Below are 22,190 nucleotides of genomic sequence, written 5' to 3'. Positions count from 1 at the left end.
ACTGATTGGTGCCCTCCACCAGGGAACATTCAGTTCCAGGGAGAAGGTAAAGATTTTTAAGTCACTGTAGATGGAAAGCAAGAACATCTTAACATGGAACGAGCAAATGCTATACAAAAGTTCAGGAAGTATTCAAACAAGAGGTGAAAAGTTTTCATTCCACAGTAAAACACTTTGAGTACAGCATCTTTCCACTAGCAGGTGTTTTTTGTTGTGTTCTGCATCATACAGTGAGCAATCAAACCCAAAGCATAAACACTCACAGTTCTGTCTGATATAAGGACATCTGCGTCTTTTCTTTCATGCTTTACTTCCTTCTGCTCCTCACCTCTAAACAACTTGCCACGATGGCGCACACACTCAATTAGAAAGCAGAATTTCTAAGAATTCTGTTACAAAATAGTAATTTACTATTGTTCTATCATAAATCAAACCTTTGTGCCAGTGAAAAAGAGTAGAGATTGACATCCATGTATGTATCCAAATTGATTAAAATACAGACCAAATGTAGGCAGGTCACAGCTCACCATGGTCACAAGCATACACCGAACAATGCTTTGCTATTGCAAGGGTGCAAGCGGCTCCTCTGAGCTTCCCAAAGCCCAGCGTGCTGCTTGCAATGTCTCAGGTTTCCTGGTGGGCATTTTTCACAGTTTCCATGGAGTGTTTTTCATGCCGTTAGTCTGAAACACATATATTTTATTCCAATGAACCTCCCACATGCAGAGAAGGCCGCACTTACGTGCACTGAAGAGGCACTAATGTCTGCTTGTTAATATAGTAGATCAAAATTACTAGGAAGCCTGAATGATCCGCATTACACAGTATGGAAAACTGGTTTTGGGCTTTCCCATTCCTCAGTCACTGTAGTATTTTCTTTCTCTCCAGTGTAGCTATAATGAGTACACAGCACTTGCATTGCCCCAGAGCTTCCCCAGAAAACAGCTCCGCTGTGCTGTGTGCAAATAAGGAACTGACCAGTAAAGGTAAGAAAAAAAAGAGGGACTGGTTTTCTCTTACATCTAACAAAGCAGAAAACAGTCTTGTAGAGAGCTCCCTTACACTCCCATTTTACCCAACCTTTTTTTCTGCATGCACTCTGTCTCATATGTGCACACACAACATAACAAATCCATCCTAGCAGAAGATGGCCCTTTAGTCAATCATAGTGGAAAAAATAAAGGTACATAAGGAGAAGGAGGGGTTGGCTTAAAAAGCCTGGACCTCTGTTAAGGATTAGCATAAGAACAATTTAGGCTGCCACATCATCATCATGACATGAATGTCCAATGCCCATAGCGCAGAGCACCCAAACAGATTATTGTCTTTTAACTACTAGTCCAGGGAAAAAATACTGTATAACCACAGTGCTCATTACTGGGTGAAAAAAAAAATATCAACCATTACTGGTTATGTCATATTTACATGTCGGGTTTGTTTTTTTTCCTGATGCAACTAGGCTGACAGGATTTCCTAGCGTTTATTTTAAACAAGACAAATTATTTTACCAAGCCCACTTCCTTGTCTGCACTATAAAGGTCAATTTTCCTCAGGGGAGAAGATAGCTTGAGGGTAACAGCAGCCAACAGAAAGACGGTCTTCTCAGCTTGCATATGTTTGTCAATGACAACACAAAGCTTGCTCATCTCCAAATGTGTCTTTGAGCCGGCACAGAGGAGGAGGCCATTAAGCCAGCATCCCCATCTGCCCCCCAGTACCCTTTTCCTGAAACAGTCTCGAGCAGAAAAAGTTTATATGCAGGACTCGATTTTCAAAAATGCTTTTTTTTTTTCATTTCACAAAATGCTTTAAGTATTTTTCACTTGAATCTTAAAATAGGATCCTGTCATAGGGCTGAGGTCTTTTCTTATACAGCTGTGGTCCCTTTTAAAGATACGAGTTACATAACCTAATCAGCCTTGAGGACCACATCTTACTACTTAAGATTAACTGAAAATTCTTCATAAATACTTTCCTCCACCCATGTCACAAGTCACAAAACATTCAGCACAGAGATAAGATGGAATGCACACTTTCAGAGAGCAAGATAAGCAAATCTTCCACAGTATCAGATAGAAGTTGCTGAATTTCTAAATTCAGTTTTCTGCTAGCTGTCTTCTTTTGTGTCAATCCTCTATAAAAAGAACTGACTTGCACTCATCAGTTTTCCACATGAAATAATTCCTGTTCAGCTGAAATACCATCTTCTTCAGCAGGAAGTCCAGACCCTTAACAATTTACTCAAGGAATTCAGAGAATAAGTAATACCAGTGCTTCACCTTTCCCTTGACCACAGTCAGTGTAAATCTCCAAACCTGTAGTGGCTCTGGGAAGATGTAGCCAAAGGGAAAGCAGATGTTTGGGGGAAAAAAAGTACAAATGAATGCTAAATATGCTTCAGATTTTGAGAAATTCAAACTGCTCACCCTAGCAGAATTTGGCAAGTGGGAGCAGCTGAAGGGCCACACATTTTCACGTGCAGAACACTACACGTACTTGATTTTGGCAGCTCTACTGTTTCATGAAATCTTAGAGCTGAGGGTTAGACTAGAAACTAAAAGCTGCAGAATCAAAATTTGCAGCTTCTCAGCATAAGAAACTGGTTTATAACAGGAAAAGGAGGACACAAGCTTCTCTACACTGGAGGTAAAATTTACATCAAGTTGCTTAGATTATATTCATCCCACAGTATCTTCACACATTTCATTAATCCTTTGATGACTCATTCCTGATGTCATCTAAGGATTAATGAAAAGGTTATTAAAGTAAAATGATGCATTGTGTCCTGATTGTGATGCATTGTGAGGATAACAGTCAGGTATAGCCAAACGGCTATTCGACCAACTGCATCGGAAATTCAAATACATGATGACAACACGTGCTTTTACTAGGTTGTGCTTGTACTTTTGGTCACTGACTGCTTCTCAACACCCACATAAATTAACTACTGGACACATACAGTGTTCTTAAATTCATACAGTAGCTGAATATGTGCCTTTGTTTTTGGTGACAGAGCAATCCCTTCTTAACGCCCATACAAATTAGCGAGTGGGTAGCTGCAGTACTTCTATATATTCTATGCGGATATACTTCAATATCCATAAAGTAGGAAAGTGGATTTGGCTAAGGATTTTTTCTTTCCAGTCTGCCACAGAAGTTCCAAACTGTTTGTCAATGACATGTAACTTAAAACCATGCTTAAGTATCCTCTGTCTTGGTCTGAAGTGTTGAACAAGGTGAAGGCCATTGTTCTGTCTTTGCAGTGTTTGAGTCAATGTAATGATCTTCTGTCAGCTCAGACTGATGTTTATCATCTGTTGACTCCTGGTCTTTGCAGGCTGCAGGTGGCATTTGTACAGCAGACATGACATCTCTTGCATAGGTATTTATTTCTCCTTCCACAACTGAGTCTTGTTGCCTTGGATTATAGGATCTTTCAGATAAGCCAATATAGTCATGGTCAACAACTACTGCACCTTGTAAAAAGTAATGGTTGTCTGTAAAAGAAAAGTAGCCATCAAATCAGACCCTTCAAGCCATACTTAAAAAGTTAGTCAGGTGGTAACTTACTTTTTAAAACAATTTCCATAAGAAGACAAGAATGTTTGAGTGATAGCAGTGTATTTTCTAATTTCACTGAGCATCAAATGTTTGGCTGCATCTCATTACATCCACAAAACAATGCTTGCAATGTTTTTAGAGTTTTTAGAGTTTTTCTTTGCTAAGTGACTAGCTTGACATCTGTCATAATTACCTATCAAACTAATACCTTAAATAAATTGACATGCAAATTCTTCCATTTTGCGCACCCACAGAGAGAAACATGGCTACTCCAAGATCTTGCTGGGAAATCTTAATGCAGCACAAAAGGCTTTTCTAAGCAGTAAAAGCAGGAATAAAAGATTTACAGAATTTAAAGGTAATAACGGCAACTGCTACTGTAACAGTACTATTGAGCTTTTCTTTCATCCAATATGGTTACAGTGTTTTGACTTTTCCAAGTGAGTTCAAATAAAATGAAAACAGTCTAACCAGACAAATTAGAAGTGTAACTGTCAACATGGCATTAATACTTCAGTTTTGGAAGACGAGGTTAGGGCCTATCTTGCTTACATAGAATCACAGGTTAGGGTTGGAAGGGACCTTAAGATAAGCTAGTTGCAACCCCCCCCTGCCATGTGTGGGAGTGCCTCTCACTAGACCATGCCACCCAAAGCTCTGTCCAACCTTGCCTTGAACACTGCCAGGGATGGAGCATTCACAACTTCCTTGGGCAACTCATTCCAGTGCCTCACCACCCTCAAAGTAAAGAACTTCCTCCTTACATCTAAACTTCCTCTTTCAAAGTAAGAATCCATTACCCCTTGTCCTATCACTAGGGTCCCTAATGAAGAGCCCATCTCCAGCATCCTTGTAGGCCCCCTTCAGATACTGGAAGGCTGCTATGAGGTCTCCACGCAGCCTTCTCTTCTCCAGATTGAACAGCCCCAAATTTCTCAGTCTGCCCTCATACGGGAGGTGCTCCAGTCCCCTGATCATCCTCGTGGCCCTCCTCTGGACTTGTTCCAACAGTTCCATGTCCTTTTTATGTTGAGGACACCAGAACTGCACACAGTACTGCAGGTGAGGTCTCACAGGAGCAGAGGGGCAGAATCACCACCTTCGACTTGCTGGTCACACTCCTTCTGATGAAGCCTAGGACATGGTTGGCTTTCTGGGCAGGATTTCCTCTTACTGAAGCCATGCTGGCTGTCACCAAGCACCTTGTTGTTTTTCATGTGCCTTAGCATGCCTTGCAGGAGAATCTGCTCCAAGAGTTTGCCAGGCACAGAGGTGAGACTGACTGCTCTGTAATTCCACGGGTCATCCATTTTCCCCTTCTTGAAAATGGGAATTATATTTCCCTTTTTCCAGTCGTCGGGAACTTCACCTGAATGCCATGATTTTTCAAATATGATGGACAGTGGCTTAGCAACTTCATTCACCAGCTCCTTCAGGACCTGCAGATGGATTTCATCAGGTCCCATGGACTTGTGTATGTTTAGGTTTTTAAGATGATTTCAAACCTGATCCTCTCCTGCAGTGGCCTAGGGTCTTCATTCTCACAGTCCCTGCGTCTGCCTTCCAAGACTTGGGCGGTGTGGTCAGAGCATTTGGCAGTGAAAACTGAGGCAAAGAGGTCATTAAGAACCTCAGCCTTCTGCAAATCCAGGGTAGCCAGTTCTCCCGATAGCTTCCGGAGGGGGCCTACGTTGTCCCTAGTCTGTCTTTTATTTGCTATGTACCTATAGAATCCCTTCCTATTATCCTTAACATCCCTAGCCAAGTTTAATTCTAACTGGGCCTTAGCTTTCCTAACCTGGTCCCTAGCTTCCTGGACAACATCCCTGTATTCTTCCCAGGCTACCTGTCCTCCTTGCTTCCACCTTTTATAAGCCTCTTTTTTCCTTTGAATTTTCCTCAGCAGCTCCTTATCCATCCAAGGAGGTCTCCTGGCCCTCCTGCTGCGCTTCCTTCTAGTTGGGATGCAACACTCCTGAGCTTGGAGCAGGTGATCCTTGAATATCAACCAGCATTCTTGGGCCCCCCTGTTCTCTAGGGCTATATCCTATGAGACCTTACTAAGCAGGTTCCTGAAGAGGCCAAAGTCTGCTCTCTTGAAGTCCAGGGCAGTGAGCTTGCTGCACGCTCTTCTCACTCTCCTAAGGATCTTGAACTCCATCATCTCATGATCGCTACAGCCAAGGCTGCCCTGGAGCATCAGATTTCCAACCAGCCTCCTCCTTGTTGGTGACCAAGAGGTCAAGCATGGCACCTCTCCTTGTCAGCTTCTCTATTACTTGCAAGAGGAAGTTGTATTCCACACAATCAAGGAACTTTCTGGATTGCTTGTGCCGGGCCATACCATCCCTCCAACAGGTATCAGGATGGTTGAAGTCCCCATGAGGACAAGGGCCTGCAAGTGTGAGGCTGCTCCTATCTGTCTGTAGAGTGCTTCATTCACAAGAATCCTAATCAGGTGGCCTGTAACAGATCCCCACAGTAATGCCCCCCATCGCTGTTCTCACTTTGACCCACAACCTCTCTGTTGGTTCATCGCCCATCCCCAGACAGAGTTCTATACTCTCCATCCTTTCCCTAACATAAATAGCAACACCCCCTTCCCATCTGCCTGGACTGTCTTTCCTAAAGAGACTGTAACCCCATTCCAACACTCCAATCACAGGAGACATCCCACAATGTTTTTTGTGATGCCAGTCATATCATATCCCTGTAGCCCTGCACACGCCTCTAATTTCTTGTGTTTATTTCCCATACTAAGGATGTTTGTACAGATGCATCTGATCCGAGCTCCAGATGAAGCCGACTCATGGCTGGAGCAGCTGAAATATCTCTGCAGCATTTATTACAGGTGCTGGCAACTGACTGGAAGTGTTGGGATAGATCGATGCTCCCCTCCCCAGCACATCTAGTTTAAAGCTGCTTTGACCAGCCTGGCAGGCCTCCTACCAAAGCAGCTCTTCACCCTCTTTATCACACCAGCTCCACCAGCCTCCAGTAGACCTGGCCTCTCAAACTGAGCCCCATGTTCTAAATAACCAAACTCCTGACTATGGCACCACTGTTCTAACCATTTGTTAACCTGCCAAATCCGCCCAGGCTTTTCAAGGTCCTCCTCTTTGACCTGGGGGCCCAATGAAAAAACTGTCTGAGCCCCAGAGCCCCTAACCACCTCTCCCAGGGCTTTGTAGTCCTTAATGCTTTCCAGGCTTCTGATGGCATCTACACAGACCACGGGAAGTTGGTAATAGTCCATAGGACTTACTAGACCAGGCAGCCTCTCAGCAACATCCCTGATCCAAGGCCCCAGTAGGCAAAACACATCCCTCAAGACTCAGTCAGGCTGACAGATGGTGCCTCTGTGCCTTTCAAAATAGTCACTTACTACTATGACCTGCTGCTTTTTCCTGGAGGCACCAGTAGAGACCTCTTTCAAGGTGGATCAGCAGGATGTTCATTTGGTGAGGTGTGTGTTTTCTGGTTAGTACCCTACAGAACTGTGAAGTGGTTCTGGGTTGGGACGTCGGATTTTGGAGAAAGACCTTTGCTTTTAATTGTCTTCTTCATCCTTTTTTTGTTGGTTTTTTTTTGGTTACAAGTTCCCAGCTTCCTGGATTAATGCCCAGTTTGCCTGCCCTGTTCACTGCATGCCTGGTCACTTGCGCTCCCTAAGGCAATGTTTTACCCACTCAAGGATGGTGCTATCCCTCCTGGCACAGCCACCTGAGTCAGCTGCTCATGTCAGCAGAGCTGCCATCTCCTGGATAAGTCCTGTTGAGGACTTGAGGCTTCTTTAGTGCCTCTGGCCAAACAGGACTGAGACTCCTAGACACTGTGTTTTCCCCATGCTCCGGTGTTGAAGGCATCTTCTCTGGAGTTACCTCAACACGAGAATCCAGAAGAGCTGTTCAACACACATATCTCTATACAAGGGGCTACAAATTCCTTTGTGAGATGTAGGTCCAGACAGGGACCTTTGTAGGAGCTATTGTGGAGGTGAAATTGCACTTTTCCAGCCATGTTTCTCTACAGATATGTCTTAAATCTGCCTATTTGTACTCCTAAATCATTTGAGCACAGGACACAGAGTCATTCTCTTGATTTTAATATTTAAACCAAACTACACTCAAACAAGGAAAGCAAAATGTTGCTTCAGACATGTATATTTATGTATGCATAAGGTGTCCCCTGGAACTTCTTTCTGGCTATAAAGACACACAGGCAGCAAGTAACCCACGTACACCCAGACTGCAAGTCTGTGATTCCTGTACCAAGGGCTCTATCAATGCACTGACTCAGGATTGAGAGAATGTTACAAAAGGTTATGAAAAAAACCCACTTTGCTTCTGATTGCCCATTCTTACCTGCAAAAGATTTTTTCCTCAAATAAAAAAAGTAGCACCCCATTTTAAGGCTTTACTTTTCCCTTTTAAAACTCCCAAATTCACACACTTGAAGTGTGATACATGCAAGACACACTTCAGATTTTTGGAGCAAGGTAAACAAAACACTTTAGTAGCACTTACAAAGCTCGGAGGCAACAAATATCCTTGCTCAAGACATACTTTCTGCACTTTGATTTCAGAGAACATTACAAATGCTTTGATCCCATCCAAGGTTATGCCACCAGCCTGGAGGGACAGCCACCAGACTTACACCATAGCAAACACAGTGTATTCTCCTTCCACACATCTATTCATTGACTCAGCAACGCATGGGTTACGACTAAATGTATCTGCCACCAGACTTACACCATAGCAGCTGCAGATAACAAAAAGTAGACCCCTGCTAACAAAGAGAAGTCCTTTGTTACAAAGATACATGTGTTCCTTTATGGATGAAAACAGATGACATTCACTATGCCATTCACTGCCCAGTTTTCATTGTTTTTGCCCACCTGAAGTAATACTCTTGATTCTTGATTGCTGTTAGGCTGTTTGATAAAAAACACCTATTATTTTGGAAAAACCTGGTTTGCCTCTCTACAAAATGTAAATATATATGAATATCAGTCTATAATTTTAAGATTTGTAAGTATTCATAACTATTCATCATTGAAGTTTTCGCCAGTATCAGACAACTGATCTTTAGTCACTTCCTGGGAAAGGAAAGAGACTCTATGTTTACATACTGCTTTGCTACTGGTAAACATACTATGCTGTCATCCTACAAACGCAACTACATTTAACTTTTTATGCTATGACACAATTTAGTAAAGTCATTGTAACCGCTGGAGATTATCTGCAGGCTTGACATGCATATGACTTCCTCCTTATGGATCAGCAGTTTAATGAGGAACTGGAAGCCAGAGTGACTGTCCAACAGTAAAAGTAGTGTCCTGGAGACACAACAAGAAAACAGTATCTTGGTTATGAAATCTGTAATTGATGACTGGTATAAATATCGCCTTCTCACATGAAATTCCAGAATTAGTCTCAGCTTTGCAAGTCCCTCAGCTTTAAGGGTGATGAAAGAAATTACTATCTCAATGCAGTTTACATGCATTTTCAATAACCAAAGCTTAACTGCACACGCCAATGAGAGTGGAACTTGGTCTCCTTTTCAAGGATCCTGAACCAAAAACAAGCTTGTGTTTTCTAAAAACTGACATGACAGAAAAGCTAAAAAAAACTAAACAAATGAAACCCAAAACCAAACAACACCAAAATGTTAAATCTCTCTCTATATATATGAAATATGCACACACACATACATATACCTTTTTCACTGGATGCTCTTATGTATGGCTTGAGGTGAGACATCTTGATGGGTCTTTTCAACCTGGATCCTGTGACATCTCTTAATATTGCACAGCCATTATCTGTGATATAATCTATAATGCAAGGACCAACCCATTCCGACTGGAAACGACCATCTTTCCACCAGTTTTTTCTTTGCCTGAGGACTTCATGACCAACTTTAAGTTGCAGGGCATTTAATTGCTTTGGCTTCCTTTTGACAGTGATTTTGTTTCTGATTTTCTGTTCATCTGAAGTGTTTTTCTCTACCTGCAGAAAAATATAGATGAATCACATTTTCTTTTTCTCAAACTAAAAATGAATTTTCATAGAACTAGCTAATAATGTGGAAGCAGTATCCACTAAGTGGATTGGATGTGTGTAACTCAATATGTGGGGTTGAAGAAATTGAATTCATCTTTATAAATCAACAGTCCATAGGTAATGGGTTTCAGTTTCTTAGATACCCAGCCCACTAAGTCAGATATGAATCTCTTGGCAATAGGTCTCTTCTAAGGTTATTCCCTCCTAATACATATGAGAATTGTTACACTGGAACGTAGGGATCACAGGCAAAAAAAAAAAAAAAAAAAAAATGCAAACAGAAAAAACCCCCCACAAAACCGAAACACCAAAAAGCACACAACCCCCCACGCTGCTTTTAAAGGTTAATTATATTTCAAGATTTTTATCTTTTATCTTCTGGCTTCTTACTAGTAAACACATTTACCTGGCAATCTGACGTTTTCTCTTCTGCTAGAGCTTGACTGGCTGTTTTAGTTGCTTCAAATATTTTGGCAAACACACTGTATTCTCCTTCCGCACATATATGCATTGGCTCAGCAATGTGTGGGTTACGATTAAACATTTGGATATATGGGGTGGTTTGACCTGGCTCCTATTTAAATGGGGAGCAGAAAGCAAGCAAACTTAGCATACAGCTTGCAGATATTTGGGGAGACTTCAATAAAAAGCGGAAGAATCTTGACATACCAAATCTGTCAAATTGAAAGCATAGGCAATAGCAGACAAATGTTCATCCCAATCATTTGGATGGTTGATGCAGTATTTGTTAAGGAAAGCTTTGATTGTTTTGCATGTTCTTGCATTTACGTGATCTGTCTGAGGATAAGACAACACAATTTGTTTCATTCCAAACAGTGCAAACAGTTCTTCATTTATCTTCAAAAGAAGAAGAATACAATTACTGAAGGTTTCCCTCTCCTGTATCACAGTTCAAGTAAACAGACTCAGTCTTCCATCCCTTTTGTGGATGTGATGGTGACTGAGCTAAAGTCTTAGGCATATTCCCACCAAATAGTCCAGGGTCAAAAGTAAGAGCTAAAGGAATCAGTATAAGTTAGGAGACAGTAACTGATTGTTTCTAACCACATTTCTCCTACTAACTCAATCTGTCATTTCCTCTGTACTGCAGTCTCACGTTCATAATTTGTGAGTGGATAAAAGTATGAAAAATTCTTCATAATCACTATAGGCCAATGTCAAAAATACCCCTAGATATCTGCTATACCAGACAATATGGATGTTAAATATGGTTGTTAAATACAGCATGTTTGAGTGTGGAAGCTTGTGCCAGTTCAACTGAGTGACAAAATCTGCATTAATTCTACCAGAAAATAATTTTGCTTTGTTCTTTATCCAAAGGATAAAGTCCTGGGAAACACTGCATAATGTTACAATAGCAAATAATTGGTTTGTCATTTTCTATATGTACTAACATTTTCTTTTTTTTTTTTTTAATTCAAGAAGAAATATTTACAGTCTTTTTCAAGAATAATGTGGATTTACTACAAATTTACTACCAGGGAAAATATATGGGTTTTTTCAAAGAAAGTAAAAAAAAGAAAAAAAGAGAGAGAGGGAGAAACCAGCCACGTAAATAATTACCTGATGAACAAGCTCCTTCCCTTGATCAATCGGCATTTTTTGAGGTGGCCCATATAAGAAAAACACATTTGTGATTGCCTTAGCAATTTCAGCTGCTGAAATGTCATGCAGTGGCAAGATAACAGTCCATCTTGTAAACAAATCTGTCATAATTATGACGTACTTGTGGTTTCTGCTGGTAACACTGAAAGGTCCCATTAGGTCTATAGTGACTGCTGTCCATGGATCCTCCGCTTTGATAGGGTGCGTTTTGGGTGCTGTGGTGGTCGTATTCTTTGCCACTTGGCAATACTGGCAAGCATACACCTAGTGCAAAAATCAGGGAAGATGCTATCAATAAAAAGTGATGGTGGTTTAAGACAATCAGTAGGATCATAAATCTCCACTATTCCTCTGCAAGTTGGGTGAGACCAGGCAATGTGAAATTAATTTTAACATCTTTGTTATTTTTTACCCTTAGATTTTTCAGGCCCAGCATAAAACCCAAGCCAAGCAACAGTGAAGGCCAGGAAAAGGGCATATGCAGGAATAAACAGCTGAACTGTCTTCATCCTGAAATCACTGTGTCCTTTCAAGGCCACAGTATAAATTTTAATATCCATTACTATGTGTAATTACTAAAGAAAGTATGAAGCAGCTGGGATCGAAACAAAGTCCCAGTCATTCCCACTTTGGTACTACTGTGTATGCTGTGACTGAGAAACATTGGCAGCATACACAATATTCCATGCATAACATGGATCAGCTTTACTTACAGAACAGAGCTCTTTGCCCAAGTCTGAATCGAAAGCAAAGACTCATTTCAGTTCATGTTACAGTTGTGAATGAACCACAAAGCATTCAGGTGATGCAGCAAGCTGACAGCAATAGTAATTTGGCTGTAAAGGACATTTACATACAGTTTCCTCAAGGATCACACTCTGCCTGGGGCTCATGTCCATGTATCTTTGGGCGAACGAGGAGAAGGAACTTTCTCAAGCAGTGATTTGTTTAACTGTGTCCTGAACAAATTTTCATATTCTTATGTGCTAGCAGCCACTCTGGCCACATATCCTTAGGATGGTACACTGCACCTCAACAAAGATGTGTAACAGTACTTGCAAGAAGAAACCTTCTCAAGGACCAGATATGCTCTGCATATTTAAAAGGCAGGATGGCTCCTCACCACTGGGTAACATACAGCAATATGCAAGCCACATGATCAGTAGTAAGAGAAAAAAGAGAAAGGAAACACTGTGCTCTGCCAAGACCATTTACAATCTGATTGTAAGCTTACATTTCCTCATCATGAAGCAGTATAGCTGCTTGCTGTATGCAAATCACAGGATTACAAAACATTCCTAACAGACTACATTTAAAAAATATTGTGTAGCTATGAGATCATACCCACTGCTTGACGTCATTTGTTACAGAGGTCCAGTAGTAATTAGATTCCACTAAAGTTAGTGTCCTTGATATGCCATGATGAGTGCCAGCAGCATTTTCATGGCACTTTTCAAGCACCTTTTTCTTCTCTTCATCTGAAATAATGACCAGGCGCATTTGGTTTCTGTCTTTTCCAACATAGTACAATTTATTTTCTGAAAGAAGAAAAGTACCAGCAAATTATATGCAAGTGCTTTGTTTTTTGTTTGGTTTACTGAACTACTGGGGGTGATTAGGTACGGAATTTACTTCTGTGTGAATGTAGCTATTTGTTTATAAATACTTTAAATTATTTCCTTCAAAAAGCCTCACCTATGTTTATTAGCCTGGACACAAGGCATTAAAAGGGCAAGTCAGAATGCAAACAATACTCCCACAGGAAGTCTGACTGAAACACAAGCAAGTGCCAGGGGTGGGAAGGAGAGATAAGACTTGTTACCAGATTTAGAGTCTGCCTGCCAGCAATCTGACACTGCAATTCACAACTCTAGCTCCTCCCTGCTTTCTATATACATAGCCTTGTCAGGTTTGATGGGACTGAAAAGAGCACAGCAGACTACAGAGGTTCATATACCTCTTCACAGGGAAGAATGAAGCTGGGAAGGGCCAGGAGGCTCTAAAACAACAGATGGCAAAGTCATCCTTGAACATCCTTGCCCAGCCATAGAGCATCCGCCAGACCAGACCAAGCATTGCAGATCTGGATTTCCCTTTCTGTAGTCCTTTGAATTATGGACCTCAATAGCTACATACTTCCGCTGTATCTAGAACAAGGTTTGGCTTTTAGCTAGATAAATAAATTTCTGCCTGGAAATGACTAAAGCAGATTAAGCTTCTGTTTCTGTAAACATCCTGTCACATATTACACCACGGCTGAGCAGAGTTCTCTATTAAAATCACAGTATGCTGCAAAGCAAGATACCGCTTTTCTTTCTTTTTTTGTATCAGCAAATCTCCACCTAAAAACCTATTTTCCAAGTAGTCTGAGAGAATATTTTTACCTTTGAAAACAAATTTTTTGGCTGCTCTCCTGATTCCACTTCTTTCACTTGACAACGTTGTGGGATGATACTCCCCTGTTCGCTTGTAGTAGGCAATCTGCTTCAGGTGGAGCCCACCACTTTTCCCACTACGGACCATTGAGAACCTGAACAAAATACATGTTATCTGTTACGTGGAGCAACTGCCAGAGGAGCACATCTTCAGTTTTTACTGGTTTCCTTGTAGTGCAGAGGTATCTTGATAAGGTAACATCTGAGGGGATGTTAGATCATCCCCTGCACTGCTCGCCGTATCTCCATGCTATCAACTTAACCAATACGGGACACTGCTTGACACGCTAATTTTGTTCTATGCAAAGCTGTTTTTGTCAACTTACATTTTAAAACTTCCAAACAATGGGGACTTCCACTTGTATTTATGAGGCAGGAAATGAGACCAGAGAGAAAGATCTGGATAGCTCTCAAATGGAAGCATGCTGGAAATTAAGCATGTCCAAAAACCTACCCTAGTTGGAAAAAAAGTCTCAAACCAACACATAAACAAATGGGGGGAAACAACTTCCCAGACAGAAACTGACAAATTTATATTGTTCATTAATTCATCTGACAGAGTGTAAAGTCTGAAACTAGACTCTGCATGTAAGGTAACAATTCATTCCCTGATGAGGGCTGACTTCCCTGATCACATTAAAACTGAAATGTCATCAGTAAAATGCATCATCAGTACAGGAAATGCTTGGGTCTGGCAAGCACACCATCAAAATAATCAGCTATTAATGACTAGCAGAAATATTCACAGGCAGAATTACTGATGCAGGCTCTATGAGATTTCAGTATTTTGTTTTGGTTGGTTGGGGATTTTCCCCAAATCTGCTCTAGCAGCAACAAAGTTGTACATGGAATGGCAGTTTGATCCTTCTTTAACCGATGTTGCAAGAGCAGGATCAGGCCCGGGGTCTACCACATCATCATTTCTTAGCAAATGCTGGTTACCCACAGCATTAAGTAAATTTCTTCCCCATCCTGCCAGTGACCCAGGACTAGACAGTGTGACAACGCAGCACCTGCTAAAAGGGGTAGTCAGCTCATCTGCCACATCTGCTAAGTGGCATATAATTAGTGGGAAGTGACAGTATCCAGTCACTCTGGAATCTATGTTATCTCATACAGTGATGCTCTTTGAAAGCTAAATGTGTAAGTCAGGATGTTTATTTTTCAATTTAGAGATTCTCACCAACCTTCACTATACTGGGGGTGAAAAGGAGGTAAAGAGCTCTAAAGAATGAATATGCCTGCTTTTATTTATTTCTATTTATTCAGTTTTAATTTTTATTATTTTATTTCCATTTTATTTCTATTCCTCCCAGGAATTAAAATGTGGTATGTTATTTATAGAATATTATATTCTACATATACAGCTGGGCTAAACATTGCTGTGTGTAAATTCAAACGCACGCCAGAGACTTCACATTCAGTGACAAGACCTCTGCCCCACTGCATATACTTCATGTTGCACAACCTAGAGCTGGCTCTCAAAACCAGCCAATTCTCCTGTCATACAACACTAGTGTTTGCAATAAAATTCTCATGCCTGAGAGATCTAGCACAAACTTTTCACCACTACAACCCTGCCTGCAACGAAAGAGTGTTTTAGAAAAAGGAAGGTGTGGAGCCAGAACATACTAACATTTCTCGTGATCCTGGCTTGCACACCAGTTCCTTGAAAATTTACATCTGATAGCACAAGCCAAAGCAATCCACCGAGATGGTAAACTGGGAAACAGCAGAACAGAAGGTGAGGCTGCCAGGGTAAAATTTGTGGTTTTGTTGTTTCAGGGAAGTTGACTGACTAGTGTTTCTGAGAGTTAAACATGCTGGTGAAGAGCAATCAAAATATCTAATCTGAGAGGGGCATGCATTCAAGCTATAATCTGGGCTGTCCTTGTGAAATATGAGCTCACTCCTCTAATCGAGATAACAGGGTTTTATTGAGGGACAAAGTCAATAAAGCAAAAGCAACAGCACTAGCACATAGCCAGAGGCGCACTGATTAGCATTTGCTACAGGTACATATACTTTCACTATTGCATTAGCAGATACATATTCATAATTAGATAATTTGCGATAATACGATGGTCGCCTTTGAGATCCTCAGGAGAGTGAGAAGAGCGTGCAGCAAGCTCACTGCCCTGGACTTCGAGAGAGCAGACTTTGGCCTCTTCAGAAGCCTGCTTAGTAAGGTTCCATGGGACACAGCCCTAGAGGGCAGGGGGGCCCAAGGCTCTTGGTTGTTATTCAAGGATCACCTGCTCCAAGCTCAGGAGTGTTGCATCCCAACTAGAAGGAAGTGCAGCAGGAGGGCCAGGAGACCTCCTTGGATGGATAAGGAGCTGCTCAGGAAAATTCAAAGGAAAAAAGAGGCTTATAGAAGGTGGAAGCAGGAAAGGCGGCCTGGGAAGAATACAGGGATGTTGTCCAGGAAGCTAGGGACCAGGTTAGGAAAGCTAAGGCCCAGTTAGAATTGAACTTGGCTAGGGATGTTAAGGATAATAGGAAGGGATTCTATAGGTACACAGCAAATAAAAAACAGACTAGGGACAACGTAGGCCCCCTCCGGAAGCTATCGGGAGAACTGGCTACCCTGGATTTGCAGAAGGCTGAGGTTCTTAATGACCTCTTTGCCTCAGTTTTCACTGCCAAATGCTCTGACCACACCGCCCAAGTCTTGGAAGGCAGACGCAGGGACTGTGAGAATGAAGACCCTAGGCCACTGCAGGAGAGGATCAGGTTTGAAATCATCTTAAAAACCTAAACATACACAAGTCCATGGGACCTGATGAAATCCATCTGCAGGTCCTGAAGGAGCTGGTGAATGAAGTTGCTAAGCCACTGTTCATCATATTTGAAAAATCATGGCATTCAGGTGAAGTTCCCGACGACTGGAAAAAGGGAAATATAATTCCCATTTTCAAGAAGGGGAAAACGGATGACCTGGGGAATTACAGACCAGTCAGTCTCACCTCTGTGCCTGGCAAACTCTTGGAGCAGATTCTCCTGCAAGGCATGCTAAGGCACATGAAAAACAACAAGGTGCTTGGTGACAGCCAGCATGGCTTCAGTAAGAGGAAATCCTGCCTGACCAATTTGGTGGCCTTCTATGATGGGGCTACAGAACTGATGGACAGGGGTAGAGCAGTTCATGTCATCTACCTGGACTTGTGCAAAGCGTTCGACACTGTCCCACATGACATCCTTGTCTCTAAATTGGAGAGACATCAATTTGATGGGTGGACCACTCGGTGGATAAAGAACTGGCTGGATGGCCGCACGCAAAGAGTTGTAGTCAATGGCTCAATGTCCAGCTGGAGACCAGTAACTAGTGGTGTACCTCAGGGATGGGTGTTGGGATCGATCTTGTTCAACATCTTTGTTGGTGACATGGACAGTGGGATTGAGTGTGCCCTCAGCAAGTTTGCTGATGACACCAAGCTGGGTGGTTCGGTTGATATGCTGGAGAGAAGGGATGCCATCCAGAGGGACCTCGACACACTTGTGAGGTGGGCTGATGCCAACCTGATGAAGTTTAACCATGCCAAGTGCAAGGTCCTCCACCTGGGTCGGAGCAATCCCAGGCATGGCTACAGGTTGGGCAAAGAAGATATTCAGAGCAGCCCTGTGGAGAAGGACTTGGGGTGTTGGTCGATGAGAAATGAACATGAGCCGGCTTCAGTGGGCACTCACAGCCCAGAAAGCCAACTGTATCCTGGGGTGCATCAAAAGGAGTGTGACCAGCAGGTTGAAGGAAGTGATCCTGTCCCTCTACTCTGCTCCCGTGAGACCTCACTTGGAGTATTGTGTGCAGTTCTGGTGTCCTCAACATAAAAAGAACATGGAACTGTTGGAACAAGTCCAGAGGAGGGCCATGAGGATGATCAGGGGACTGGAGCACCTCCTGTATGAAGATAGGCTGAGAAAGTTGGGGCTGTTCAGCCTGGAGAAGAGAAGGCTGCGTGGAGACCTCATAGCAGCCTTCCAGGATCTGAAGAGGGGTTATAGGGATGCTGGGGATGGACTATTTATTAGGGACTGTAGTGACAGGACAAGGGGTAATGGGTTCAAACTTAAACAGGGGAAGTTTAGATTGGATACAAGGAAGAAATTCTTTACTGTTAAGGTGGTGAGGCACTGGAATGGGTTGCCCAGGGAAGCTGTGAATGCTCCATCCCTGGCGGTGCTGAAGGCCAGGTTGGAAAGAGCCTTGGGTGACATGGTTTAGTGTGAGGTGTCCCTGCCCATGGCAGGGGAATTGGAACTAGATGATCTTAAGGTCCTTTCCAACCCTAACTATTCTATGATTCTATTATACGATAATTCCCATGTATAGGTGGGGAATATTATAACTAGCTCCAGGAACTTATTATCATAAGTCTCCTCCTCTTGGCATCTGCGCACTGCTTTGCGGTGATTGTGGGCAGCGGTCTTGAGGATGAAGTAAGCAGTCTTCCTCATGCAGGCAGGGGTATTCAAGATGAAGTAAGCAGTCTTCCTCACAGTGTACTTTCCACCTTTGGCACAGTTAGATGCCCCAGTAATCACAAAACTAGCTGAAACCAGCCATATCTGTAATTTTTCTGATAGCTGGTAAAGATTTAGAACAGTGTGAGCTTCGTGCAAAATTTATTGCAAGCAAAACAGGACGGGCAGACAAGGAGTATCCAAAGCTAGCAGATGTTTGGGAGGCACTGTCTCCAAACTAACTGATAAGTAGAAGGATGGTGTGAAATCATTCACTCATGTTTAGTGGGGCCACTAAATCCTATTATCTCACCACAGACTTACAACACAAACATTGTTCTTTATCTTAGACCTATGTTAAGCTAAAAGTACTTTAACCCTATGTTTTCCAGGCGCTAGCTTACCTCATATCAAGCCCCCCTTCCCTCTTTTCTTTTACCTTTACAAATTCTTTTGTTATGTGACTCCATTTTGCTCGAGAGTTCTGCACATTTTCAACTTGTTGTCTAATCTTGTGTCGTTAGAGAGCTTTGTTTCTGTTATTGCAAACTCATACAGTTAGGTCCACATAGCAGCACCTATGATTTGCAAAAGCAAATACATTTATGTGTTTATCACATCCTAAAGCCAGTGCTGCAGCTACCCAAGCATGGCTAGAAGTTAAAACTAGCCAGGTATTATTTATCACGTAATCACTGGGAGGAGGGACCATTCTGGCTTGAAAGAGACTTTCACACATGGCAAGAAAAGATGCTGCAGGACAATTTTTATTCTTTCAGTACGTTTTGCTCCTTGAACGCTTGTCACAAACAGTGAATAATCTCCACATAGTACATGGTTATAGATTCTAAAAAAGTGAAGTTCCATAGCAGTAAGATACACCTGAGCAAGACCACTGCTCATACATCAGCTAAACAGAAATTCTACCCTCATTCCTGCAATGGTAGTTTCTACTATAGAAGTCTGGAATAGCATGCATAAGCCAGCAAAGAAAGAATGCTTATATAGTATGCATATAGTACACATTTAATGCATATAGCAGGATTCCGATCCCACAAAGAGTGCATCAATAGTCTTCTGGACTGCTGCCTGAAAGGACAACATCAAATGAGCTTCCTTCCTGGGTATTTAGATTCCTATGTACCTACTCGTTTCCCCGTCTCCCTCCCCCAACACCCAATTTACTTTGTTCAGCTTAATCTTAAAAACAACTGAACTGAAAATAATGTTTTGTTATTTAGAATTCAGATAACTCATAATCTGGTAGTACATAAAAATCAAACACTTTCACAATTCGCAACCGATCCTTAATCCCTTTGAAGCTGGAAAAGAACACACTGCTTTATAAGGAAAAGTATCTAGCAAAGATAACTAAACTTTCATGTAACCAGGGCTCTTTGGTTTGTCTCAGCCAAAACAGTTACACTTGCTAACATTTTACTATTTTGCTTTTTAATGTCCTCTGCCATCACAATCCCAACTGGTTTTGTACTTTTTTAATCCAGCTTTTGAGCACCTCCCCTACCTCTATTTGCAATTCCTACCAGAGACAGGAATTCCCCATGGAGCCTCAAATACATCTTTTCTAACCAAAATGCTAGCAGGAACCTGTAAACAGAGGCCCAGAGTGGGGCCACAGAAATGATCAGAGGGATGGAACACTTATGCTAAGAGGAAAGGCTGAGAGGGTTGGGTTTTTTCAGCCTGGAGAAGAGAAGACTTTGGGAAGATCTTATTGCACCCTTTCAGCTCTTAAAAGGTGCCTATAAGAATGATGGAGAAGGACTTTTTATCAGGTCTGTTGTGACAGGATGAGGGGTGATGGTTTTAAACTAAAAGAGGGGAGATTTGGACTGGACATGAGGAAAAAATTGTTTATGATAAGAGTGATAAAACATTGGCACAGGTTGCCCAGACAGGTGGTGGTCGTGCCATCCCTGGAGACATGAAGGCCAGGCTAGACGCGGTCCTGGGCAACCAGATCTAGTTGAAGATGTCCCTACTCATTGCAGAGGGTCAGAACTGGATGATATTTGAAGGTCCCTTCCAACCCAAATGATTGTATGACAGACACACTCACATTCCTCCTTAGCTTCTGGGACACCGACCAATACTTTACAGAGCCCCCTGAATTTCACAATACCCCCACTCCTGGGGTACTTCTACCGTCACACTTTCTAACAAGCCTCTGGCACACCGAACCGCACGAGCAAAGCTGAGTCAAGAAGGGACCTGTATTGCACAGTGCCGCCCAGAGTCGCTGCAAAGCGCGTTAAAACAGCGCCCTCATCCCCGCCGCCGCTTCGCACACACCCCGTCATCGCTTACTACGACCGTTACACAAAGTCAGGAGAGCCGAGGGCCTAAAGGCCGACAGCGGAGCTGAGAGGGCTCACAGCCACAGCCGCGTCAGGCACTCCTCCCGGAGCGTTTCCTCCCCTGAAGCGTCCCGCCCGCCCTCAGCATCCTTCGGAGCAGCGATACCGTCGCGTCTCAGCCCCACTCCTGCCTGCCGCCAACACTACAGCCCCCAGCATGCACTGCGCCGCAGCTGCCGCCATCCTCGCCACTGCCCGCGTAGGACACGCTGTGAGTGGTAGTCCCTAGCTGCCGCTGCTCTGCGCGCAGGTCCGCGCCGCATGCCTTGCGCATGCGCGAAGCGACGTCGACGCGATATTTTTCCCTCCCCCTGTCTCGCTCTCTCTCTCTCTCTCTCTCCCCGCCGCCGAACCTCACCCTCTCGTCCCGGCTCCACAGCGAGGCCTGAGCACCGCGGGAGAGCCACCGGAGCTCCCTCGGCACGCACTGCTCCACCACAGGTACAGGCGCGGCCTTATCCCAGCAGCCGTAGCACTGACCCCTTCCGACCGGCTAACCGCAACGGCGGCCCTTGTGCCCCGGGACCTATGTGGCGCCCCCGGAAGTGGCTGTGGGGGCGTGTCGCGGCGGGGGGCGGAGCTGTGGCTCCTCCTCAATGAGGCATCGCGACGGCGGGTGAGGTGAGGCGGATTTTTTTCGGTGCTGCTCATCTGGTGCACTTATCCTCCTTTACATGGGGTGAGGGGTCGCCCCCTCGGGTTGCGGCCTGCGCACTAGCGGCGATGCGGAGCTGCCCCGGCAGCGAGGGGAGGGGCGTTGCCCGTGGCCCACAGAGCCGTGATGGGGCGGTGGTGGGACGTAGGGGGGCTGGGAGGGTGTTGAGTGAGGCGGTGGCCGCTCCGCAAAGAGGCTCGTGAGAAGCAGAGCCGGGTCCGCGGGCTGCGCTAGGAGTCCCGGCTCCTGTGTCGAGGTGGGCGGAACGCGCCCGGTCCTCTTTGTGCATGGTGCTGTGTCGGTGGCATCACCAGTAAAGCACGGCGGGCACGGCCGGTGAGCGCTCTGGGCCTTCTGCGGGTCGTTCCGTCCTCTTCAGTGATCTCTCTGCAGCAGCCGTGACACGGGTTCGCAGCTTGCTGCACTAGCGGAAACCCGGTGGAATGCTTCATGGGATGAAAAGCAGCGTTCATAAACGGGTGGGATAATGACCTCAAACCACCAAGGTTCGAGCTCTCTGCTAACGTCTCACAACTGGTGATGAGTTAGCTGAGGTGTTAAAACTGATGCTAAATTAGCGGTGTAAAATTAGCTGGGGAAAGGGAGATTGCTGTCTACACTGAAATCAAGCTAGGAGAAAAAAAGTGCAGTGGTCCAGAGCTGAGAATCAGTTACATATATTAACCAGAAATTAACCTGTAGGGAGCTGAGATGGGAGAAGTGTATAGGCAGAGTCGCCTGTGTAACACTTCCGTTTGTTGTAATGGTGTTTTCCTGAACCCGGGAACCTCACTGGGTATTGGTGAGCTTTGAATATGCTGGGGTTTGTCACTTGTTGATTGCCCTGTAGTAGCTGATTTCTCCTCACACAAGCAGGAAAACTGGTATCGCAAACACAGTGAGGTAAGTGGTTTCCTTTCTCATCTATACCACTTGTATTTAGTGCTCTAAGTTGAAAAGCTGTTCCTTACAGTTGCTTGTTGCACTATTTCTGCTTTATGTTTCATGG

At 43.6% G+C, this 22,190-nt stretch overlaps 2 protein-coding genes across 4 annotated transcripts in view; one reads left to right on the top strand and one right to left on the bottom strand.

Moving 5' to 3' along the window:
• Window positions 1-3,198: 3,198 nt before the first annotated feature.
• GIN1 (gypsy retrotransposon integrase 1) lies at window positions 3,199-21,013 on the bottom strand (the record flags this gene model as incomplete). Its single annotated transcript, XM_080637148.1, has 8 exons — window positions 20,885-21,013; window positions 13,634-13,779; window positions 12,594-12,787; window positions 11,208-11,513; window positions 10,293-10,481; window positions 10,030-10,197; window positions 9,281-9,569; window positions 3,199-3,497 (listed from the first exon to the last, which is right to left on the bottom strand). Exons 2-8 carry the CDS (start codon window positions 13,770-13,772, stop codon window positions 3,199-3,201), a joined length of 1,584 nt encoding a protein of 527 aa, XP_080493274.1. The 5' UTR covers window positions 13,773-13,779; window positions 20,885-21,013.
• The window catches only part of PPIP5K2 (diphosphoinositol pentakisphosphate kinase 2), a 49,846-nt gene continuing 48,568 nt past the window's right edge, over window positions 20,913-22,190 (top strand). For 2 of the 3 annotated variants that reach the window (XM_080637145.1, XM_080637143.1), the window contains exon 1: window positions 20,913-21,147. The gene's annotated coding sequence lies outside the window, so the exon portion shown is untranslated. The remainder of the gene's footprint in view (window positions 21,148-22,190) is intronic. The other variant, XM_080637146.1, reaches the window with a different exon arrangement.

Source organism: Psittacula echo, assembly GCF_963264785.1.
Source record: "Psittacula echo genome assembly, chromosome: Z".
Classification (NCBI taxonomy): Eukaryota; Metazoa; Chordata; class Aves; order Psittaciformes; family Psittacidae; genus Psittacula; species Psittacula echo.
Note: the sequence above shows the minus strand (reverse complement) of the source record. Positions and strands in the feature narration are given on the sequence as shown.